The sequence below is a fragment of the Heloderma suspectum genome, chromosome 1 (genome assembly GCF_057233095.1).
Source record: "Heloderma suspectum isolate Gila_16-S chromosome 1, 16-S_ref, whole genome shotgun sequence".
Classification (NCBI taxonomy): Eukaryota; Metazoa; Chordata; class Lepidosauria; order Squamata; family Helodermatidae; genus Heloderma; species Heloderma suspectum.
Window position 1 is genome coordinate 7,443,356 of NC_139458.1, and position 25,343 is coordinate 7,468,698.

At 49.2% G+C, this 25,343-nt stretch overlaps 1 protein-coding gene across 2 annotated transcripts; it reads right to left on the reverse strand.

The window, feature by feature from the left end:
* Nucleotides 1–67: 67 nt before the first annotated feature.
* Nucleotides 68–25,269, reverse strand: GPR137C (G protein-coupled receptor 137C). 2 transcript variants are annotated; one of them, XM_084834839.1, is made up of 7 exons: nt 24,783–25,269; nt 15,452–15,495; nt 14,437–14,665; nt 9,925–10,074; nt 7,807–7,932; nt 5,310–5,419; nt 68–4,100 (listed from the first exon to the last, which is right to left on the reverse strand). In XM_084834839.1, the coding sequence occupies exons 1-7, from the start codon at nt 25,125–25,127 to the stop codon at nt 3,929–3,931; spliced, it is 1,176 nt and encodes a 391-aa protein (XP_084690965.1). In that variant the 5' UTR covers nt 25,128–25,269; the 3' UTR covers nt 68–3,928. The 2 variants fall into 2 exon arrangements, with proteins under 2 accessions (XP_084690965.1, XP_084690972.1); XM_084834846.1 differs by lacking the exon at nt 9,925–10,074 and having other exon boundaries at nt 74–4,100; nt 24,783–25,214.
* Between the last annotated feature and the right edge of the window lie 74 nt (nt 25,270–25,343).

The following is a 25,343-nucleotide window of genomic DNA, read 5'->3' on the forward strand; positions in this document are numbered from 1 at the left end:
GTCCTGGCAACCATCTTCAGGGATAAAACATGGCATACAAATCAAGCGGAAGAAGAAATCCACCTGAGCCTTTGCAAACAAGCCTTGCAAGATAAAAACAAGCCTCTTTATTTCAAAACAGAACAGCATTACAGTTTGAGTGAAGAAATGAACTTGGTACATTCGTTAGCAGCAGCTCTCCTGTTGCAGCCAGCTTGTTGCTGGATGGAGAGCTGGCGAATTGCTTCAACTAAATCATACCATCTCTCCCCCCGCAAAACAAAGACAACACGACCCCAACACCACCACCCACACAAAGGCAGTTTCTCGATATAAAAGTAATTCTGATATAAACTGTTTTCAGTGGAACACACGACTGGCTCTCTCTTGCACAGTCAGGATTCCAGAATGGGAAGAGCCGTCCAGGTGAATAAAAAGACACACCTTTTGCCACTCATTGTTCACTCGCTCACTCACGTGCTTTAAGCAACTCAACTTACTGCCCCGATTGGTGGTGGCTCTTTCAGAGGGGGAAGATCATCTTTAGTTGATGCATTTCAGTGCAAAGGTCAGACAAGGAGCCTGTAGCCCTTCATGGAACACCCTCTCCCTCCCCAGAACGCAAACGTAAAGTGCTCCGTGTGCATTGCAAAACTGAAGTGAAAACCAGGGTGGGGGCAGAGTAGCTCAACCTGCCTTTGGTGCCTTAGGGGTACAGGGCAGTGAAGAGTTCAAGCCCTGGCTAGTTCTTCCCCACAAGCAAAGGAGTGAACACACACAGGGGGCTCTGTTCATACATTACAGTTGGGAGCAATCCCACGCCACAAGACACCCCAATACTATGCTCAAATGGTGCTTGAAATGTGACTGTTGAATTTCACGCATCAATACTGACGCATTTTGTGCGTCTCCAAAAACCAAACAATTGTTGAATGCTGTCAGCGAAGCATACTGGTCAGCATTTCCACTTGAGTGCTGACATACAGCGAATGATCGAAATTTGGTGTAACACAACACCTATTAAAGACCTGCTGCTCCTTTTCCTCCCATACAGCAGGTTTGGGGAGGCAGACTCACTGGTCCAACCATGTATTTGCACCGGGCATTGGAAGTGCCTTGCAATTAGGCCCAGAAAACACAAACTTACGGGAGTCCTGCTGAGATGAAACAGCTTGAGGTTTGAGAACTGAAGCAGGTTCACCAGCTTTCCCCAGCCTGGTGCCCTCCAGATGTGTTGGGACTACAACTCCCACCATCCCCCAGCCAGCAGGAAGGCACTGGGCTGGGGAAGGCTGAGCTTCATAATTGGGAAATGTTACCCTCCCAGATGAACTACTGTGGATGTATTGGATGTTTTGCTCATGAAAAACTTGAGAATTCACTGTCGGAAACAGTAATAGGAATCCCTTTCGTTCTGGGTCAATAAGGTTGTGCGTATAAGGTAAGCCTTTATACATCTCTCAAAGCCGCCGGTGGAACAAAGATCCGCAGAGGGGAAGAAAGCAGTCACAATAAGCATGATGGGAAAACCAAATCAAGGAATCTATATAGCAGCAACTCCCACTAAATAGCCCCGCCCACACAGGGAGATGTTTCTGCAGCTTCTGAATTTGTGTATGCAGTGGTGGGAAGACGGAGAAGTGAGGGGCTCACCCCCGAAGCCCCCTCCATCGAGGGAATAGCATCACTTGGGTAGGAAACAAACACGGGAGCTCAAGCACTCACAACCCAGATGCCTTCAGTCCTACCCCACAGCTGTTCTTCCCCCAGAGGCTGAGATGCAACACACCTGTTACGAAGGGGGAGGGGGGAAGACATCACATCAGAGCCAAAACTTGTTCTCTTTAAAACATCCAGTCCCCCAACAAACAATTTCAATTCACGTTTTAAAATCAGTACTCTTTTTGAAGCCAAGATCCAGTTGCTAACTGCCCCATCCGTTGATTTGGGGCAGTTCTCCAGTTGCTCAAGCAGCAGTTTTCCATAACATGAAGGTGGCATTGAACGAGACAAGCTGGAACAGACTCAAGAAGAGTTCCACTTTGGAAGCAAGTAGTTCTATTTGACATGGTCATCTATAATTATGTCACAAGGGAGCCAGACAACTTTCTGGACCCACACGGCCAGAATCAACAAGAGCAGCTGCCAGAAATATTGGTTCCATGAGGAAAAACAGCCTGGTCCAACACATTCTCCCGGAGCTGCTGGCCTCTGCTGCACAGCTGTCAGAACTGCTCCCAGAAGGCCCTGGAAGTTCAGCAGGAGCTTCTCCAGTTTGAGACCCACACAACGGCTTCCAGTGCAATTCCCCCTCCAATTCTCGGCTCCCTGCTCACCCCCTCAACTGTTAACCAGGGGCCAGCTACTGTGCGTAAGGGACAAGGCTGCTGCGAAGCCTTGGGAAGACACAGCTGTGACACTTCAGCGGAGTTATGGCTGCGTCCTCGGGCGAAATGCTTGTTCCCGTTCTAGACTGAAAGTGAAGGAATGTCACAACTTCTCACATTCTTCCCAGACCAGCCTTCTGCAACCTGGTGCAATCGAGCACAGCTGCAGGGCCAGTGGCTGGAAATGATGGGAGTTGCAGTCCGATCATCCCCAGCCATTGGCTGTCATCATTATAAACAGAAAACGCACTTGCGTGTGGAGGAGATGTAACAGAAACTTCCTGCCAGATTTTTCCTCTTAGCTGGAGACTTCCCCTCTCTTAACTGGAAGGCTTCTGGGAGATACAATTACACCCCCCACCCCAGTCACTGATCCTATAGCCATGGTCCCATCTAAATAGAGAGGAGGAGAAAGTTCACTTAACTCTGCTTCACATTCCGCTCCAGTCTCTGTTTTCTCTGTTACAGAGACTGATGCTCCTTGGAGGTTGTTCAGCAATCCAGGAGTGATACGCTTCTACATGGTCTTCCTGCCATCCTGGAAGCAAGCAAGCAGCTGGCCAGGAAAAGCAACACAGCCGGCTACACAGCAGCCAAGGCAAGCATGCAACTAGCCCTCATGGATCCACCCCATCGGTAGAACACTACGGATTGCCAGTTCTGCTTTCCCGAGTGGGAACCAAGTTCTTTTGTTTGTAAATGAAACCTTGAAACCAGAAATGGCCAACGGGGCTTCGCAACACATGCAGCAATGGGGTTTGCTTTGATAGTCCCAGAATAAAGAGAGAGATAAGTAAAACACACCTGCAAGTTAAGTTACCCTTGTGAGAATATACGGTTGTCCCACACTCGTTAACGTTCTTTGTTATGGTCTTCCGTTTAGAAGTATGAACTCTAAAACGGGTTGGGAAGAGGTGTGGCCTTCCAGATGTTGGTGGACTGCAGCTACCATCAGCCCTAGCCAGCATAGCCAATAGTGAGGGATGATGGGACTTGCGGTCCAACAACATCTGGAGGGTCACACATTCCCCATCCCTTCTCCAAAGAAAGAAAAAGAGATTCCTCCCACCCCGTCCCCCTCAAAAAGTTTCCACCATTAAATATTTAGAGATGCTCCAGTCATCGCAGGAAGACTAAATGACTTTCCCAGCTATGGATGTGCAATTAAAAGTGTTATCCAGAACAGTTATCTCATGCTGTTGGAGAAGAAAACAACGGGGAAGGAGAACTGTACCCTGGAAACGCTCAGTTAAAAGTGCAAATACCCATCTGTCCAGCAGTCCAGCTCTCTCACTGAAGCCCCTTTTAGCCGCCAAGCAAACATCCTCCAGAAGGCCTGACCAACCAACTCCCCAAAAATGCTTCCAGAAGCTGCTTTAGCCTCACTGGCTTCCATCGTTGTGGCTTCCATCATGGGCACAGCTGGTCTGGTGGTCCAGAGTGCGGAGTTCCACTCCCATTCTGATAAAGTTAACGGGAACCACTGTGGGCGTTGCAAGAACCAGCAGAAAGCCACGTTTTTCGTACCTCATTGGAGCCCCTCACCAAAAGCTACTCCACGATCAGTTCTGTGGCGTCAGATGCCCATTGTGGTGGTTTCTTGACTCCAAGCTTCCATGAGTGAAGAGCAGTGGAGCAACATCCATTGGGGGTGCAACCAAGGGAGGAATCATACTGCAACTATCGCTCCCCGTCAGAGAACCGTACCATCCAGCACTTTGGGGAGTAGCCAAGCTACGAAGAGGGAAGAAAATTAAAGGGACATTCTTGAAGTTCAGATGAAGAGAGAAAATACAAATCTCATTAGGTGCACAGAGCGGTTCCAAAAAGTCACACATTGCCCAGAGTGACTGACAAATTTCAACAGCACATGCTCTCACTTATGCACATGCTTTCACCTAGCATTTGATTATAAGCTATTATACTAGCGTTTGATTTGCACAACAGAGTGATTTTGGTAGGGAGCGTTATTTGTCTGCATCCTGCCAAGTTACTGCAGGAGGCACCACAACGGGAGCCAGTGTGGTGCAGTGGTTGGGGTGTTGGGTCCAGCGGGGCCCTTTTAAGCCATTATCTGTGCGGAACCTCTACAGTTGGGAACCTCTACAGAGATTATAGTGTGTGTGGGGGGAGAAGTCAGGTGGCCCAGTACACTGTTGTCATCATCAAGTCTCTGGTTCAACTTGCCCCTCAGTCATTAGCGCATAGGGAAGGAAGTCACTATCAGCCTAAGCTCCAGATCTGAAACATGGTGATAACTCTAAAAACTGGCTTGTTCTTCTCCTTCTTAGAGGGGTTTTGAATGGATTATGGAGATAATTTGAAATGCTTCGAGCATTCTGATGTGCCAGATGAATGCACATGTTGCTTAGATATCCATAATACTTTTAACTGTGATGCCAAAAGAAAATCCTTCTAATATCCTAAGTCAGGAGTGGACAGAAGATAGATCTGGATCTCTCAGCAGATCTGGATGACTTGCAATAGATCGACAAGAGTCTGACTGCCAATTATTTAACCACAGCAGCAACAAAGTGACTCCAAAATGAAGCTGGGGGTGTGTTTAACCAGGAATAGACTTTTGGGTGGCGGGACTGTAAGCTCTGTTCAGTTCTGGTATTCAAAACAAAGCCCCAAGCTCAGAATTTTTAAGTTCTAAGTGTACGATCTTTGCACCAAGCAGGTGCCGGTTGGTGGATCTTGAGGCTCTAGTAGGCCCAAAGTAGGACCACAGTGGAGGCTGGTGGCTCTGATGTCAGTGGGGTGGTGAATCCGCTCCGGGTTTTAGTCAGAACTCTTAACTCTATCCAAGGATAGCTCCTTCAGAGTTTTGACTAAAACCCAGAGCGGATTCACCACCCCACTGACTGAGTAGGACTCACAACCCTGAAGCCTGCTTATCCCTGTTCTCACATTCCTGCCCACTTCAACCAACCTCCCTACCTTCCTCCACCGAGCCTTGGGAGGTCATCGTCGCTGTCGTACCGTCTTGGATTGTCAAAGAAGTAGGCCCGTGAGCTGTAACTGTGGCTGTTGATCATTCCTGCTGGTGCCTGTTGGGTCAAGAGCGGTCGTCGTTGAACAAAATAGAGAGAGATGGATTGCAGAGGAGAGGGCTTGGATTGGGATGGGGAGAAGAGGAAGATCTTTTGGGTCCGCCAACCTATGTTTCCACTATGGTTTTAGGAAAGGCATAGAATCACATCTGTTAAAAGTACATCCAAGCCATTACAAAGTACCACCTCCTATGTTTTATACAGCATCACTTTGAGCAAAAGAGAAACCAGCTCTTGCTTGAGGCAGGCCGTTACGGAGTCCTTAAGATACACGGGAGGGGAGGCAGAGTGAAAAAGAAGCTGCTGAAAGCCACGCTTTCAGATGTGGCACTCCTGTGCAGGGCAACTCAGCAGCCTATGTCAAGAGCATACGGGGCAGCTCTGCGGAGGCCTGAAGAAGCTTCCAACCACACTCGGTAGATTAGATCGACTAAAATAGAGTCTGCTTCTGCCTCGCCTTTCCCCAGGTCCTCCTTTTCCTCTGTGGCTTGTTTCTTTAAGAAGCAGTGATGTATCGTACTGCAAGGACTCAAAAGCATGGTTTCGATCATCAGAAAACAAGTGAAGCCCTCTGTCCTCCTCCTCTCTCTCTCTCGCCGTTGGTCTCCATTTTCTGTTTAGCACGTACTATGGTTTGCTGTAACACCCAAAGCGGCAAACAGTGGTTGTGCTGTTCGCTGCCCAAACCAGAAACTGAAACCCCTTCAAATGATGGTTTAGATTCTGGCTGATAGCACTTATTCTCCAATCAGCCGCCAATCCAGAAGTCACAGCAATCTATAGCTCCTTTCATATGTGAATCGCATGAAGGGGGCATCATGTGATTACCAGGGCATCATGTGATTACCAGGAGTGGGGCTACACGGCTGGCCTCTCCCCCAAATGTCCACCCACTGCCACAGGCTGTCTGCAGTGAAGAATTTGCACGTGGGTGTCTCCATAATCACATGCCATCCCCTTCATGCAGTTCACACACTAGTGCTAAACAAGAGAGAGAGTAGGAAGCCACACAAGTTTGTGAGTCATGTCCATATCATATGGAGGAGCGTCATGAGCGATCGAGACAATATCTATTTGGAATAAATACAAAAAAACTCCACCCAAATGTCACGTTACCTCTATGGCCAACTCCAGGGCTTAGCAATATCGCTTGCCCGTACTCGCTGTGGCAAGGGGTCAGCCAGGCTCTGGCGAGCAGGCTTCCACCCAACACTGCATCTCCAGAGGGGGAGAGATGATGCCCCCCACACCCTTCCCAGACCAAAACATCGATGGTAGACAAAATTAGGGCTCTACACTGTGCGGAGAACACTGTTCCCATCCCCTAGGTTCGTTTTCTCAACGCTAGAGCAGCTTTCCCCAGCCCGGTGCCCTCCAGATATGTTAGACTACAACTTCCATAATTCCTTGGCTAGCAGGGGGATGATGGGAGTTGTAGTCCAACACATCAGGAGGGCGCCAGGTTGGGGAAGGCTGTATTTGACTATGCTAGCGTTACATCCAAACTAGCCCTATTCTTGCCTTGCATGTTCCTGGGGTTTTTGAACAAGTGATTGATGCTCATGTTAGGCAAATTTTGCCTCGATTTCAAGAAATAATTTCAGATCAAGAATTAAAAGGGGCCCTGCAAAGCCTGCTTCCTAGAGGCATAAGCGGGGCATGAGTAGCTGCTCACGGCACGAACCGCCCCTTCTGAACTGTCCTCAGATCTCTGGAAAAGCCATCACCCTTCCCCAGAGCACTGAAACTCTGCCCTGCGGATCACTGGAAGTCGAAGTTATACAGCTCTATGCCCCTCCCCATACGGAGCAGGAATGAGCAAAATGAAAAATCATGTAAATGTATATAGTTTATATGGGGCGCAATTTAAAAAAAAATTTTTTTTAAGGACAGTATCCTAAGAGCCATGTATATAACCCTCATGTTTTCCTTCCTTCAGCACCACATGACCTCAGCATTGCATATTAGGATATCAGCTCTGTGGCAAATCAATCCCATGGTGCCAGAATCATGCCGTACTCCAGGGGCAAAAAGTAGATCTCCAGATGTTTGGGACTTCAACTCCCAGCATTCCTGACCATTGCCCATGCTGGCAGGGGCTTCGGGAGCTGAAGTCCCAAACATCTGGAGATCTACTTTCTTCCCACCCCCAGAGTAGTCCCCCAATGAGGGGCAATATCTTTGTACAGTTTTTCATACAAGACAGAATTTTATTCAAGCATGCAATATACTAGGGCTAGTTTTATGTCTAGGTGTTCCTTAAAAAAAGAAGACAATTTCTCTTGTATTTTAATTTCGTTTTAAATTTTTCTTCACAGCTTTGGGCATTTGCTTTGTTCTTAAATAGAAAAGCAGTTGACCATACAACTCTCACTGCACCATACCAGATTCTGTGCCAGCCGCTGTGCCCGGAAAAACAGGACCACAAACACGGTTGGAACGAACTCCCAGAGGAAAAGCACCACCCCGAAGACCACGTACTCTTCACTGCTGACTTCCTCCCCTCGAACCTGCAGAAACAGGGTAAGTGCTCAAGTCCAAGAGATGAAGCTTGCGGGCAAGAAAGTAATCTTTAAGATAGACTACTTTAATGCACTGTGAGTGGGGCTGCCCTTGAAGACAGCTCTTTGGCTGTTGTTGCAGCTGCAGACTATCTCCCACCATAGACCCCCTTGTATTTCAGAAGTCTATGTATACCTTGCCTTTATAGCATGTGCCTGAGACAGCTTGTATCTCAAACTAACACACATTATACATTAAGGGCGCAATCTTATGTTTAGACAGAAGAAAGTCCTACAACAGCCAGCATGCTGGCTGTGGAATGCTGGGAGCTGTAGGGCCCAAGACACATAAAAACAGCAGAAACCCATAGGTTCACACACAAGAAGAAATCCCCAGCCAGAATACAGTCATTTAAGGAACAGCCCAATGGTGGTGGTGGTGGGGAGAGATAGGTGGCCACCTCTGAACTTGGAGGCGAAAGCCTACCCGATGCAGGGCGGGTGGAGCGCGGAGGGTATCTTCTCTGCGCTCTGGCCACCCTGCATTACTGGCTAGATGGCCAATTTCAGCTGCCTAGCTGGAGCGATTTGGGGTGGGGGGCCGGATGGCACATAGAAAGCATCACAACAATGCTTCCACCGTCCCCACTCCTCCCTGCCCCCAGGAATGCCCCCTTTCCCCCCACTCTGTGCTGCTCTTCTGAGCGCAGAGCTGGGGACAAACTGCGCCGCCTATGAGGTGGCAGGGGCGGGGAAGTGGTTGACCTCAGGGCGCTGGCTCTGAGGTTGGTTCCCAAAAACCAAACAATCCTAGGGCCATCTAGCCACATTCTAGCAGCCATAGGATTGCGCTCTTACAGAAGGGTTTGCTGCATTAGCTTCCAGTTGTTTTTTTGGCTCCATTAAAGCACTGGTTCTAACCTTAAAAGGCCAAGAAAGGCCGGGGCTCAGTGGTCATAGGAAATGAGCCCCATCCAGCAGATATGAGCATGCAGGAAAGTTCTGGGGCTGCCACCTTCCATTTTGGGGGAAGGCCCCTGTAACTCAGAGGCCAGGCACACGCTTGGCATTTAGAAGGTCTCCCATTCAACCCCTAGCATCTCGTGTCAGAAGGACTATCTGGGATAGGAAGGCTGGGGGATACCCCAGAGAACTGCAAGGTAAGAATCTAAGAGCCATGCTCGATCAGACCAAAGGCTTGTCCAGTCCAGCATCCAGTTTTTCACAGTGGCCCAACCAGATGCCTCTGGGAAGCTCACAGGCAGGACATGAACACAACAGCACCCTCCCGCTTGCAGTTCCCAGCAACTGCTATTCAGAGGCATACTGCTTCTGATCCTTTAAGTCAGGGCCAGAGAACCCCATGCCAACGTGGTGGCCAGATTGGGCCCCCTCAGGTTCCCAGAGGGCCACCCCCCATGCCCTGGGCCCACCCACTTCCTCCCCAGCCACTGGGCATTTGGTGGCTTCCCAGCTTTTGTGCAGTTTTTTCCCCATTCTAGGAGGCTGAAATGCCGCTCTTGGGGCTTTGTTACTGACAGTCAGAGCTTTATGTTTAAATAGGCGGGTATTTTTGGCATTTTGGCCCCGCCCCTTTGGCCTTTGGCCCCGCCTACCAGTGGAATGCAGCCCCTGAGAGCTGCCCCAAAACTGAATCCAGCCCTCAGGCTGAAAAAGGTTTGACAACCCCTAGTTTAAGTGAGACACAGCTGTTGTGATTGGTAGCCGCCGATGGTCTTCTCCACAGACCAACTCTGGCTAAGGCAGCTTCATATGCTCATGTCAGAGATGCTCTCTAGGACAGGCGGGTCCCACTGGGGCGCCTCCTTATGATCCCCCCACTATGGCTCCTCCTCTCAGCGCTCCCCCCTATTTCCACCCTCGGCAGGGGTACAAAAGAGGGAAATGGGGTGGCCAGGCTGCCCACGCGCCAACTTGCTGCAGAACTTTCTGCACCTTCAGGGAAACCTGACATCCTCGGGTTCAAGAAGCCTTCCTCACCTTATCTGAAAGGTTATCCCAGCCATAGTTGAACGGACTGGGCACACGGTCTGGAGAGATTGCCACTGCCACCAAGTTATAGAAGGCCCTTGAAGAGTACAAGAGGATGACGACAGAACCCACAAGGAGAGCTTGGCAGACAGATGTGCCCTAGTTTTAAAAAAGGACACACGTGGGGCATTAAAAATACAATAGACTGGTACACAGATCTTTCCCTTTAAGTGGTTGTTTTATGCTGGGTAAACCATGCACAAGAAAACTGACCCAGAATAGCCACCTTAAAAAAAACCCCAAAACCCAACAACCCAGGTTTTAAATATTGGAGCACATCAAGTTCATGAACCCACAAAGGATTGGATGTGATGGGACAGGCGCCTCTCAGTCCATCAGCCTCAAGGTTGGGGGGATGGTTCTTGCCAGCCCTCTAGTGGAAAGAAGAAATGACACTGCAGACGGACTGGACCATGCCAGCCTGATATAAAACCAGCCAGGGCTTTGGCATGGGACAGGCACCTGGTCCTTCGAAGCTTCCCGCAGCCTTGCCCCATCTTTCTGCATGGACGTCTCCAAACATATCCCTGCCTGATGAACTTCACTGCTCCAACTCTTCCAGCCACATCTGCTCCAAACTTTCCTGCTCTTAAATGACTCTGTACTGGCCATGCTGGCTGGAAATCATGGGGGCTGCCTTCCAGCACAACTGGAGGGCACCAGATTGGAGAAGGCCGGTGTCTCCTTTCCCTTGCTGCCCCCTTATGTCTCACAGGAAGAGAGATATGTACATTTTCACTCTTCCTTCAAATTCTTCCCTACCTACATTCCCCTTGAAACCTTTTGGCTCACCCCACCTGCCCCATGACCTCATTCCCAACCGAGATACAGGGCCTGCTGTACCGTTATGCAGAGTGAGGGTGCAGCCTCAGGCAGCAGTTTGTGGGTGCCATGAAAAGGCAGCAAACTATTTGCTCTTTGATTTGTTACGGTACTTTTACTGCTGGGGATGGGGAGAGGGGCCTGTGGGATTTTCTGTCTCTTGTCTCAAGAGAGCGTGGCTGGCTTCAGGTAATACTCACCTTGACTTGGGGGGTGGCAGCGCAGTTTGCTGCTCTGCCTTGGGCAGCAAAATGTCTTGGGCCAGCTCTGCCATGATACACAACTGCATTCACTAAATGCAACCCCTCCCTATATTTTCATACTCTTTCTGCTGGCTCCCAGGCTGATTAAATTTAGGCTGTATGCTCCTTGGGGGCAGAGAATGGTCTGTTCTTGCTTATACTAGTTTGTAAAACACCATGCATATTGACGGTGCTCTATAAATAATCTCTGCTTCTTAGTCCATGCAGTGCACTCCGTGGTGCTTCATTCTGACTGTTCTTTCGCAAACAGACACTCGATTCTGAGAGCAGACTGAGCGACTGCAATGTCATGGAACAGTCACAGACATTCCGGTGAGGGAATGAAGCTGCCAGCAATAGAATATTCACAAACACACTAAATCTTATAAAAAAGCAGCGAGAAGCTCCACTGAGGGAAATAATCATGGCTGAGAAAGGATATGGACTGTGCCATTGGACTCAAGTTCATATCCCTCCACAGGGATTATCATTTTCTACAGCAGGACTTCCTCCACCTCAGTTTCCTATCTATGAAATGGGAATCACCATGATTCATTGCACAGGATGTTTGAGGATAAGACTGTAAAAGCACTCTGTTCACTGAAGAATAAATCAGATTAATACAAATATTATTATTAATATTAATAAATAAATAACCGTCATAAAGAGTTTGCTGTTTAACAGCATCATTATTCTACTGGGGTTAGTAGGTGCATCCTGGTTGTAATAAGCCACTGTAGAGACCTGTGAACATGGCTACTGGGCTTCTGGCAGTTGCCTGCCCGATCCTCTTTTGCAGCAAGGAGAGCATTCAACTCCTTCAACACAAGCAAAACTTGCACTTTTCACATGCCACTAGAAACTGCCTCAATATGGAAATCTGCTTGTTATGGTGAATCTATCTGGCAACTCATTCCCCCCGCAAGGAGAAAGCTGCTGCCAAAGGCAAATAAGAAACAGCAGCTGCCATTAACTCAGCATGCATGAGTGCGTGTGTGCATGCATGCGCATGCGCATGCACGTGCGCGCGCGCACACACACACACACACACACACACAGGCCCAGCAGCAATCTACACTGACTGTACCAAGCCCAGTTTATGTAGCCTTTGGCAGTGACTGGCTGCACTGCTGTGATGCCTCAGCAGAATGTTTATGAACATTCCATGACAACTAAATTTTCACAAACAAGCTTCTCTAAGAGTAGCACAGTCTTGCCCAACCTGTCACCCGCCAGACTTCTTTAGACTTCAACTCCCATCAGCCCCAGCCAGCATGGCCAATGGTCTGGAAAACTGGGAGCTGTAGTCCAAAACATTTGGAGGGCACCAGGTTGGGAATGTTGGCGTAGGGAGTTGATAGTTTAGCTGGGGGGAAAAACCCATGGGAGAAGTTGTACAAGGGGAAGGGAAGGCAAGGGGCATGGAGCATTGGGGCAAAATGGTTAAGGGGAAGGCAAAGCAACCTGAGCGAAGGGTAGGTGGAGGAGGGGTGCCCCCCACCCCCGGCAACGAAGCTAAAAGGCTAAAATGAAAGGCTATGGCTGTAGAAGAACCTCACAGGGATAGGAGATGCTGCACACTGTTGACAAGGAGGAGACAGGAATGCTGGCTCATCAAAGAAACAAGTAGGATCTGTAACAAAATGTTGCAGTGTCGAGTGGTCCTGTTCAGGATTCCAGCCAGTCTTGGCCTATCCAGATTTCCAGAATTCCCCATTCCATCTCCCCACCCCAGATTTCCTTCTTTCCCTTCCAACAGTCTGTATCCCACAGCCACTGAGCAAGCGAAGGGTGCCTCCAGGCAAGGGTTTTATCATGCCATTGCCCTGCCTCATTCACAGATCTTTGTGGGCATCTAGAAGACAATGTCCTCCACTTGGAATCCACCCATGTTTTCCCACAGCTTCTTCTGTCCTTTTTTCTTAAAACAGAAAGTGTGTTAATTTTATTGCTATTAAATTATTTTCAGGTCATCTTTAAAGATGGTGCCCTTAAAAGCAGCCTTTAAGGGCTAAGGAGAGGCAACCTTTTAGGGTAAGGAGAACAAGACAGAATAACTGTGCAAACAAAAGCAGAATTTCACATATGGATTTCGATCAAACCATCAATTCCTCACAGTTAGCACAAAGGCATCTCAGCGCCACTGATATTTATATACATTTAGGAACAGAATCCTGAAACATGAATTTGGACCTCTTTTATGGTTTCCTCGATTTTGCTGTGACAACAGGTCCAGGTGTGTGCATGTATGGGGGGCGGCGGGAGGAAAGGGACTTCAAAAAAGTTACTATTCCATAAAGTAGTTATGCAACCCCCCAGTGAACCTAGTGCCTGGATTTGCTTTTTCCCTCCTCCTTCCGCATCCCCTTTCCTTTTGTGTCCTGTCTTTTACACTGTAAGCCTGAGGGCAGGGATGGTCTTGTTTCTTATCTATGGGAGCCTTTTTTCCACTGGAAGGCGGTATAAAAATGCTGTGAATGAATAATTAGTGTTTACTAGCCCATCTGCCCAGGCATACCTCCAGATCATAAAGTTCCCTAACACATACAACATCTCAGTTTATGGGAGCTCTGTTGCTTCGACACCTGGAGGCAAAATTTCCCTTCCTACAGGCAATCAGCTATTTACAGGTCTGATTCCAGGGGATGGGAGAGAGGCTGTGGCTTCCTCTTTGGGGGCTTTAAAGGTTGAGGGAGAGGATGAATTGTCTGCCCTTCCAAAGCCTTCAATTGCAGAGGCAGCAGCAGATTCCAAGGCCTATTCAGAAGGACATCAGGAACACAACAGCATGGCCTCAGTCCAGCATTTCAGATATTTTTGTCTCCATTCCAGAGTCCAAGGGCTTACAGATTCTGTAATGGGACTGAAAAGGTAGAAACCACAACATCTAGTGGGTGGGGGGACCTGATCCAGGTCTGGATCTACTCTGGCCCTACTGTCTGTCTGCGTTTTAGCCTGGAGGCTGCTCTGGGTACCCTTTCAGGGATCATAGAATCATAGAATAGTAGAGTTGGAAGGGGCCCTCAAGGCCATCGAGTCCAACCCCCTGCTCACTGCAGGAATCCAAGTCAGAGTAGAAACACGGAGTAGTCAGGATGAAACACGGAGTAGAAATCATAAGCATGAAATAAAAATAAATGCAAGTATCGCATGCCCACTTCCAAGCCATTTTGTATCCGGACAACAAGAACTCGTTTTAAAAATGGAAAGCCACATCTCAGAGTTGAATTTTTACTCAACACTGGACAAGCAAATGGTTTTACTCCAAGTCTCAAACAGAACCCAGGGTCCCTCCTGAGGAAACACACACAAACTTTCCCAGAACCTGGAGTCCAGCTGCCTGACGCTGCCTACTCAGAATCTGAAGATCGTAATGCAGAAACATGTGTTCCCTTACCTTGGACTCAAGGTAAACATTTGCAGAAGACATTTTGGACAGTTTGCACATACAACATCCTAGCAAGACGGCACCGAGAATGAAGAGACTGTCGTTAATCAGAGCCCGGGTGAAAACCGTCCACCTCAGCTGATCCTCTGGCACATCGTCATGGGCTAACAATGCGCACGTCAAGTTCACAAAGATGAAGAGGAGACTGGTGAATATGGAGCCCATGTACAAGAGGGCCCTGGAAACAAAGACATAAAGCCGGTATTAAGCAGGGCCTTCCAAAGACATTTTTTGTTCTTTGCCGTTAGCCTCATCTCTTTCATATTCCTGGTTAATTTCTTTCTCTGAACATCTTCAGGTTTATATCTCGCCATTAATGTGTCACAAGTTGCCAATTCCCTCACCTTCCCCTTAATATGTGTGAAGGCTTTAGCCACGGGGTGGGTGGGGGGTGGAGGGACAGCTGGATGATGCTGGGAGTTGTAGGCCAAACACATTAGGAGGGCAGCAGGTTGGGGAAGGCTGCTGCACAAGGTTTTTAAAAAGCAAACAAGTTTAAGAGCCATCAATATTGTGGAAGAAAAAATCTCTCTCTCTCACACACACACACACACACACACACACTCACTCCCCCAGGCACACCAATTTTGAGTTGAGCACCATCTGACCCAGCTGCCTCTGGTTCTTATGCTTAGAACGGCCAGAGCAGGCTTGCTCCGAAAGCCATGTTACCTGCAACCCTGCAATAGAAACAGGAAGCAAAAGCGACAGTCACGTTTCTCCTAGAAGACATTCGTGGGCAAGGAAGCCTGAGCTGCTGTGGAGCGTTACCAAGTGCTTCAAGTCACTGGGGGTTGCACCAAGGTAACGCCCTTTGGCTCCCAGGCTGAAATAGGTTTGTCGCTCCCGCCTTAAAGCTTTCCTTGTTATTGGCCCCATCCACTCACCAGGGGCAAATTTGAATCTGCAAGTGAAGGTTAGGTTGACCCATCTAGTACAATACACAGCCCCAGATAATACTTACTTGTACTTGTTGAATTCAGCTGCACACTTGACCTTGAAGATAACCTGTTGAGAGAAGAGAAGTCTTTCAGGTCACAGGGGTTTCTCCCGCACCCCACTCCTTCCTGCCCTGAGGGCTCAGGAGCAGCAAAGGCTGCCAGCTCTGCTGTCAGTGGGTCGGAGCACCTTGGAGAGCTCCTTTAGAATTCTGACTGAAACCCAGAGCAGATTCACCCCCCCAACATCAGAGCTACCAGCCTCCCCTGTGAAGAAGCACTCCTTGTCAGTCCTAAACCTACTGCCAGTCAATTCATAATGACCAGTCCCCGGTTCTTATCCTGAGGGAGTTATACATATTCTCTTCTTTAATTTAAAACCTCTACAAAATTGTTTCACGGGTATATGCAACCTCTCAAAGTGGCTCACAGAACTGTTAAAAACAACTGAGACCCCATTATTTACAGTCTAGGAAAGATTTTTCTGTTACCCTGGAACGACAGTAGTGTTTCATACCCTTGAAAGCATGTTGTAGGCTCCTCCATGAATGGCTGAATGGCTGAATGCATCTGGAGCAATACTGTGTCATATTAAGAACTGGAACGTTTTATTATTAATAAAGACCACCACATCACCTTCCCTTCTGGACAGTCTTACAAGAGGCCTTTTGCAAGAACTCCAGATTCAGCTGCTGTCATTTGTGGCTGAGCCCACCGAAGCTACATGCATGCAAAGGGGAGAATCACCTACACTCTTCACAGAAGCTGCCTGCGCTGCTAAAGAGGCTGTCTGCTAAAAATGCTGGCTGGCGGATACTGGAGTTGCACATCTGCAGGGTGCCTGGTTTGGGGAAGGCTGGTGGATGCTCAATTTCTGGTTTTTGGAGACCGGAAGTTGGCAGCGGCCTGGCACCAAGAGATCTTACATCACCATCATCTCATTTCTGTACCACCCAGTAGCTGAAGCTCTCTGGGCAGTTCACAAAAATTAGAAACCAGAAATGCAAGAAAGTAAGACACAGTACAAAAATGTCAACATGCAAAATTTGAAACAATGTAAACAGCTGAAACAATTTCAATTAAGATACTAGACTTTATCAGGTCTAGTATCTTAACTGAAATTGTTTCAATGCCGACATAAATGCTCCATCATATGCCATTAATTGCCTGGGAGTAGAAACCCGGCACCGAAAAGATGACAGTGTCAGCACCAGGCAGGCCTCAATGGTACAATCGGGGGGCCACCACTGAGAAGGTCCTTTCCCTTGTTGCCTCCTTCTGTGCCTCCCTCAAAGGAGGCACTTGGAGGAAGGCCCCCAGGTGTCCATCGTAGCGTCCGGGTAAGTTTTTGTCAGGAGAGGCATTCCATCAGATATTGTGGTCCCAAGCTGTGTAAGGCTTTATAGGTTAAAGCCTGGTGTAGACCATTTGCTGTGCCTGCAATGACCACCTCTTGGGTCTATCATTCACAAAATATGCTTTGAGCTTCTTAAATAGGGGGTGGCACAAACAGCCAATCCAGTCACTGTATTTGTCCAAATGGAACGCGGAAAGATGTTTGGGGCCTGTTCGGTGCTGCCTCTACCACTGTCAGTGCCCTGCTCCTGCTGGCCCCCTACAACTACTCCAATTCCACCTGGTGAGCCAAGCCATTGCATCGGGGGGGGGGGTTGCTTTTTCCCCTCACCCCACCTCTCTGCTCTTTTGGTCCTAGCCCCAGAAACCTACTCACTAACCAGGCACCCTAAACTGCCCCCAGCTGCAGAGTTCCAATGGGGCTGCAATATAACCTCCCTCAGAGAAAACCGATCAGCAGAGAGCCTCCCCCCTCCCCCCGCTGCCCCTTTCAAAGCCTGGATTCCCCTTCTTCTGTACCTGAAACACACCTGTCACACACACACTTCCTGCTATGCCTATACATGAGATCATGTTGAAAAAGAAGATCAAAGAGAAGGCGCAGTGCGGTACAGTGGCTACAGCATGGGACTGGGGAGATGCGAGTTCTATTTATTTACTGTGTGTTCTATTTCATAGAATCATAGAATAGTAGGGTTGGAAGGGGCCTACAAGGCCATCGAGTCCAACCCCCTGCTCAATGCAGGAATCCAAGTCAGAGCATCCCTGACAAATGGCTGTCCAGTCTCGTCTTGAAGGCCTCCAGTGCAGGAGAGCCCACCACCTCCCTAGGGAATTGGGTCCATTGTTGTATTGCTCTAACAGCCAGGAAGTTTTTCCTGATGTTCAGATGGAATCTGGCTTCCTGTCACTTGAGCCCATTATTCCGTGTCCTGCACTCTGGGATGATCGAGAAGAGATCCTGGCCTTCCTCTCTGTGACAACCTTTCAAGGACTTGAAGAGCGCTATCCTATCTCCCTCAGTCTTCTCTTCTCAAGGCTAAACATGCCCAGTTCTTTCAGTCTCTCCTCATAGGGCTTTGTTTCCAGTCCCCTGATCATCTTTGTTGCCCTCCTCTGAACCCTCTCCAGTTTGTCTGCATCCTTCTTAAACTGGACACAGTAAACTTCATTTATTTATTTACTGCATTTATATCCTGCCTTCTTTCCTCTTGCAAGGAACCCAGTGCAGCTTACGTTCTTGTCCCCACTCATCCATGAAGCTCACTGGGTGACACTCGGCCCAACCTACCTCCCAGCACAGTTGTCGTTGTGAGGATAAAATGGAGAGGAGGAGGATCACGTACACTGCCTGGGGCTCCTTGGAGGAAAGGTGGGATGTAAATGTAATAAAGAAACACTGAATAGCTGAAAGGGGTATGTGAGAATGCCGATCTGGTGCTTTAGAAAAGGAGGCTAGAGGTGGTGGTGGCGGAACAAGTGCAAAAGGCGGGGCACTGCGCACGTTGCAAAGCTTTCTGCTCTGCATGCATTTAAGTGCCCATTTTCCAGCTGTGGTGTTCTGTTTTTGCTTAAGACTGCTCTAGAAAGGCTGTGCCGGTTGCTTCGAGCACTGGTGGTTTCCACCTAATAATTGCCTGGCAGATGCACTGACATTTCAGGCCACAAAGCTCTTGGGTTTGGTATCCCCACCTGCAAAATGGGGGTACATTCATTGCTAGGATGCTGTGGCTTTACACCCATTTCCACGACTATGCTCTATGTGCATGTCACAGCATGTGGTTCAAGAAACCTAGTCACACTACAGTTACGTGCTATGCAGGCACTGCATTCATTCCTGATTGGAGCACTGTTTTAGTATGGATTGGGTTAACTTGATCTGGGGGCCTGACGTACATGGATAGTATTGCTTCAAGGCAGGGGACTTCAAGATCCCACAGCAAACATGACCACGCTGGGCTTTATTTGTGAGTAACCATGCACAGGATTAGCTTTGGGTGACTCATTAGTCCCAGCCTTCCTTATCTTAGAGATGGGAATATTAATTGGGTGCACGCAACCAGTATTTCCCTGATTTTTTAGGTTCTGACATTACACTCTGTGTAGTAACTCAATGTGCAAATGTGTAATTGTGTAGGCATGCCACAACAGTATACAGCTCACGGGGGCACAGATCACTGTGGCACCCAGTTGCCCCTTTGACAGCTGACTCTAGCTGGCAGATCCCTGAGAGCTTTCTAAATGAGGCATTTATTGTGCATGCTTCTCATTCCCTACCCACAGTTATTTACAGGTTCTTTAGACAACATCACGACCCTCCAGTTTTGCTTCTTATCTAACTAGGACTTTCGGCAAGTTTTTTTTAGAGCAGTGAAAATGTGGTATTGTTTGTGAAAGTGAAAGAAAATGCTTTTCTGCTTGTGTATTTGCGCTATACCACAGTTCCACCTAGAGGATATGTAACAGAAAAGCAGCAAAAGAAATGCTCTGTCTGTAGTGCTTGGATCTCGATTCTGCGACAAAATGGAAAGTAGATACAGCGGATTAACAGCCTCATGTAGAAAAGCCCACAGCTCCAGTTAAATAAGAAGATCCTACAAACCTGAAGTCATTTCTCCTCGTTCATTAATCCTAACTTAGCAATATCAACTTTGATCAATTAGTCAGCAAGGGGCCTGAATTAGTCTAAACTGACCAGGTAGGACTGATGCTTCACTGAGATTAAGTGAGTACTATTATCACTAGCTGCTGCGCCCCTATAATACAAATCACTCTCTTTACTTGTAAATGAACTGAATGCAGTTTAAATTTGGAGTGCAAGACAACATTCTTAGGACAACTGCCCTCAACCTGGGGCCCTCCAGATGTGCTGGACTTGCTAGCTGGGGATGATCAGGGTTAGAATATAAGAAGTGCCACACTGGATCAAACCAAAGGTCCATCCAGTCCAGCATTCCATCCATACAGTGGCCAACCCGCTGCCTCTGGGAAACCCATGAGTGCAACAGCACCCTCCCACCCATGTTCCCCAGCCACTGGTGCGTATAGGCATACTGCCTCTGGTACTGGAGGTGGCATATAGCCATCAGGACCAGTGGCCATTGATAGCCTTTTCCTCCAGGAATTTGCCCAACCACCTTTTAAAGCCATCCAAGTTGGTGGCCATCCCTACACCCTGTGGTAGCGAATCCCATAGTTTGACTAGGCATTGTGTGAAGAGGTCCTTCCTTTTATCTGTCCTGAATCTTCCACCAATCAGCTTCATGGATGACCCTCACTGGGTTCTAGTATGTGAGGGGGAGAAGAGTGTCTCCCTATCCACTTTCTCCATACATAATTCTGTACACCTCTGTCATGTATTGACATCCGCTTGAACATCAGTAGAACTCTCTGCACAATTAGGAAAGCTGTGTGCACGTCCCCAGGCCCCATAATACGCTGACTGGGGAATGCTGGGAACTGTAGGGCTTTTTTTTCCTGTCTAAGCATCCATAGGATCGTGCTCTTAAGAACATAACAGTTATGCTGGATCAGACCAAGGCCCACCCCGTCCAGCATTCTGTCCATACCAGCTGCCTGTGGGGAACCCCCAAGTAGCGCACGGGTTCAACAGCACCCACCTGCTCCCCAGCAACTGGCGTACACAGGCCTACTGCCACCGACACTGTGGGGTTGTAGCCCAACACAGCTGAGGGCACTAGGCTAAGGAAGGCTCTTCTTCCAAGGGGCATAAAATGCTCTCTGCTCTTTCCTAGATTGGCTGGTTCTAAGCAATTCTGCTTGGGGGCAACAACTCTGGTTTATCAGTTGCTCTCTAGATCTCCATGCACTCTCTCCTCCCAAGGAAAATGACACTGCAGAAGTTGCCCAGAACTTCCCACCTCTCAAGGAAGGAGGAACACCGTGTAAAAGCAGGAATGCAATCGAATGAAATAAAAGGGAGTCACCCTGATATCAGGTCATCATCGGATTGCGCTATTTGTGTGCCTTCCTTGTTTTTTTAAATCTTCCTCAAAGAATTAGGCAATGGGCCATTAAAAAGGCTTTTTTACAGTGTTTTTACAGTTTTTAATAGAACTGGGACATCCTCGTTTGCAGCTTCCAGGAGCGACTCACCTTAATGCCTCTGCTCAAGGAATTTGGTTTACACAAGTATATCCCATGCTTCACAGGATATATAACTCGAGCTACTGGGAAGGTAGGGTTGTTATCTCCAAAGCACAACAGCTTGGACCTAACCAATCTGGGGAAGGACAGAGCATTTCATGCCATGTGGTGATCTCCAAGGAGGCACACCTACGCTCCAGCTTTAACTAAGAGTCTTGTGGCACCTTAAAGACTACCCAATTTATTCTGCCATAAGCTTTTGTGGACTACAGCTGACTTCATCAGATGTACTATTATTTTTAATTACATTTCTATATTGCCCCATCGCTGAAGCTCTCTAGGGATTATGGAGAGCTTCAGGGTTATATGCAATACCTATTGTGGTGGTGGGTGGGTGTGCATGGGAGAATCATAAACAATGAAGCCAGAAGAAAATTAAATGCAGAAAGTGACCATCGCACTATTAACCATGGTCATTCACAGTGCCGTTAATACTGTGATTGTCACTTTTGGCATAACCCCAAAGCTCTCCGTATTCCCCCATGCATCTGATGAAGTGGGCTATAGTCCACGAAAGTTTATGGCAGAATAAATTGGGTAGTCTTTAAGGTGCCACAAGACTCTTTGCTGTTTCTGCCATAATAGACCAGCGTGGCTGCCCCTCTGTAAACCCCAAATTTAACCTGCATTCAGTTTGTTGTTATACAGAGACACTCCAAAGTTGGCAGGTACCAAGAACAGTCTCAGAAGATCATAACATGAAGTTGTCTTACATGAAGTCAGACCAGTGGCCTGTTTAGCCTGGTATTGTCTCCTCTTACTGGTAGCAGCTCTCTGGTATCTCAGGCAGAGGAAAAAAGAAAATCTTTCCAAAGCCAGTTCCCCAGAGATAGAACCCAGTGGAGGCTGATGGCTCTGATGTCAGTGGGGCAGTGAATCCATTCCAGGTTTCAGAAAGAACTCTAAAGGAGCCATCCAAGGTGTGAAGCATGTCCTCCATCACTAAACTAAAGAGCTTTCCCCCAATGCTACCCATGGACCATGTTATGACATTTCTAGATACACGGAGCCCGGAGGCTGCCCCACACTTGGGGGGGACTTCTCCCCTACAAAAAAAAAAAAACATATCACAGCAGAAACAAGATCGGCAATCGGCATGTGCAAGACCGGTTCATTTCAACTGCCTTTTGGGGTTGGGGAGAGAATCAATTTCACTGATTTATAGTATTGATATGTAACTGGGCCTGGCAAGAACTATGGAGGGAGGAGGTTAAATGCTAAAAAGTTGCAGACCAAAGGAGTCTCCCTACCTTCTGCTTCAATAGAATTAACACTAGGTTGTTAATAAAATAACTCTTAGCATGCAAGCAGCTGCTGGCTAAAGATACTTTGGGGCCCTGAGCTTGAAAATCTAATAAAGGCACGCCAGCTTATTAGCAAGGGGCACATTCCATTGGATGTTCTCCCTCTGACCCCATGGGTGAGGTCCCTTAATGGCACCCCAGTTCTGCCACTAGTGGCAACCCCAAGTCCTACCGTGTGGACCTACAATGAGATAAAGGCCCTTCTCATTATCTTTATTACTCTCCAAAGGTAGCCTTCCATTTGCTCCACTTTACAGATGGAGAATCAAGGTACAGAAAAAGCAAGCGTTGCCCAATACCTATACAGCTCGGGTCCCGGTTATCTGAAAGACCGTATTCTCCCCTATGAGCCTACTCGTGCCCTGAGATCTTCAGGGGAGGCCCTTCTCGCTGTCCTGCCACCATCACAGGCATGCCTGGTGGGAACGTGGGACAGGGCCTTCTTGGTGGCTGCCCCAAGGCTCTGGAACTCCCTTCCCAGGAAGGCGAGAGTGGCACCCTCCTTGATAGGCTTTCGCAGGCATGTAAGAACGTTTTTGTTCCGGCAGGCCTTTGGGGATAGCTAGTCTGGACCTGTGAGAATATGACGGATGGATACTATATTTCTTGTTGTCTTTTAACGTTTTGATTATTTTATACAATTTTAATAGTATTGACAATTTAATTATATTTTAAACTTTTACATACTTCTATGTATAGGTTTTAATTGTACAAATTTTAATGTTTTAAAGCCGCCTTGAGTCCCAGTATTGGGAAAAAGGCTGAACTTAGACAGCCCTCCAATAACCAAGACTCGTAGGGCCCAATCCTATGCCTGTTTAGAGAGAAACAAAGTCCTACAACTCCCAGCATTCCCTAGCCAGCTATGCTGTTTGAGGGATGCTGGGAGTTGTAGGAATTTTTTTGTGTCTAAGCATGCAAAAAATTGCACCCTTAGCCACTACTCTCTCCCAGCGTTCAGATCTGGTGACATTATCTTAAATGTTGTTTTGCTTACAGCACTGCCAAGGAGTCAGTGGATCAGCTGCAGCAAGACATCTCATTGCTTTGCTAGCTTTTGTTAAGGCTACAGAATGCATATGGATGCTGCCTGCCCACCCCTATTAGCAGGTAGGGTAATTGGCAATCCAATCCTACGTGCGTCTCCTCAGATGTTGAGCTCCACAATGCTCAACGGGGTTTACTCCCATGTGCAACAGGATCGCAGCCTAAAGATGATTACTCCCACATCAATCCCTCATACCTATCCCCAGAGAGGTTAAAAAAAAGCTCTGAGCAATCTGTACTTATTTTTAAGACTGAGAACAGCGGCTCGCTGGTGCTTATCACGTGAACAGCCCTGGTCCCTGGGAGAATTAAATCATTGTTGACACAGCACCGTAAGTGACAAGACAGTTTTGCAGCACAAGGGAGATGTTTGCCTGCAGGTTTGCTCAAGACCCGTCAGACAACCCCCAACAACTGCGAGAAAGTGACATTTAAGGAGGTGGAAATGACTGCATTGCTGAAGAAAGACCATCCCATCGCGTCCAGCAGAAGAGTGACGAACTGAAATAGGAAGAGAACATGCGCGTCTAAGGCTGCAAAACTTGCTTAGGAGTAAAAGCCAGGGAACACAGCATGACTTACTTCCCACTAAACACGCACAGGATTGCAATACAAGATGTCGAAAGGATACCCAACCTTGCAACCGTGCATGAAGGAGAGCCTAGTAGAAGCCGTAAGCACAGCTTAAAAGGCTTCTTAAAGCAGCCTCCCCCAACCAGGTGCCCCCCAGATGTGCTGGATTCCAACTTCCACTATCCCCAGACGGCACAGCTAATGGGAATGCTGGTTGGGGAGAACGGAATCTGGAGCCCAACATACCTGGCGGGCACCAGGCTGAGGAAGGCTGATGTCAGGGGCTGAAAGCCAGCGACGGAGACCACGGTGGGGCGGAGGGAGGAAATCAATCCAGCAGCCACAAAAAACCCACACCATGGTTTGACCCGCTCGCCTCCTGAGATGCCGCAGTGACAGGGCTATTCCGCAACTGAAGACAAGTCAAACGACGGAGAGAGGCTGCGGGGGGGGGGGGGGGGCGGACTCTTGCACAAAGACCGACCTGTTATTTGCAGAGGAGTAATACCGCGGAGGGGGCAGAGATGAGCAGCGGGCGGGCGCGGTGACGTCATGGCTGCCGGCAGAGGCTCCTCCGGCTGAGCATCCCGGGCCGCCGCTGCCCTCCGCAGCTTCCCCCCTCGAGAGAAAAACGCGCGCGGGGCTGGGCGGGCAGGTCCCAGGCCTGCCTCGGCCCACGCTAACGCCCCGCTGGCCCCCTGGAGGGAGCCAAAGCCTACGGGGCTCGCAGGCGGTCTGCCTCGCCGGGGCGGGGAGGGCGCGTCCAAGGCTTCCGCGGATGCCCCGGAACGGGGCAAACGGCAGCCGAGAAAGGCGGCACGAGGGGGGCGAGCCCGGGTGGCGTGCGCGCGCCAGACATCGCCTGGAAGTCGGAACCGCCGCAAGGGCGCCCGCCCCGCCCGCCCCTTACCTCGGCCAGGTAGAGGTTGAGCAGGCAGACGGTGGCGAAGAGGAGGCAGACGGGGAAGCAGAAGAGCAGCCAGCGGGGCAGGGGCTGCAGGCGCAGCGGGCCGGCGCGCAGCGCGGCCTGCAGGCACGCGGCGAAGAGGACGGTGCGCAGCGCCGCCCAGAGCAGGCCGAGGAAGAGGCCGACGCTGCGGTAGCTCAGCCGCTTCTCCCGGTAGCAGAAGAGCAGCCAGAGCTGCAGGTACGCGAAGAGGAAGAGGCCGGCGCACAGCAGCGCGTGCAGCAGGCTGAGCCCCAGCTGCAGGGCGGCGGGCAGGGGCGCGCGCGGGTCGGCGCCCCGCGGCACCATCGCTGGGGGGCGGCGGCGGCGCCCCCTCCCGCAGCCCTCAGGGCGCCGCGCGACCCATCCGGGGAGCGCGCCCCGGCTTGCCCGCGCCGCCCGCCGCCCTTCCCTCGGCCGGCTGCCGCTCCGCCAACCAGCTCCTCCGCGCACCCGCGCGGGTCAGCTGCGCGCCCCGAGGCTTTGAGGCGTCCGCTCCGGGCCGCGCGCCGCTCTCCATTGGCC

Coding starts and splice junctions, on each gene's coding strand:
- GPR137C (XM_084834839.1), bottom strand. CDS start 25,127: ATGGTGCCGCGGGGCGCCGACCCGCGCGCGCCCCTGCCCGCCGCCCTG. Junction 14,666..15,451: donor GCTGAATTCAACAAGTACAA/GTAAGTATTATC, acceptor CTTTGTTTCCAG/GGCCCTCTTGTACATGGGCT. Junction 5,420..7,806: donor AGCGGCTGGCACAGAATCTG/GTATGGTGCAGT, acceptor TTGACCCAACAG/GCACCAGCAGGAATGATCAA.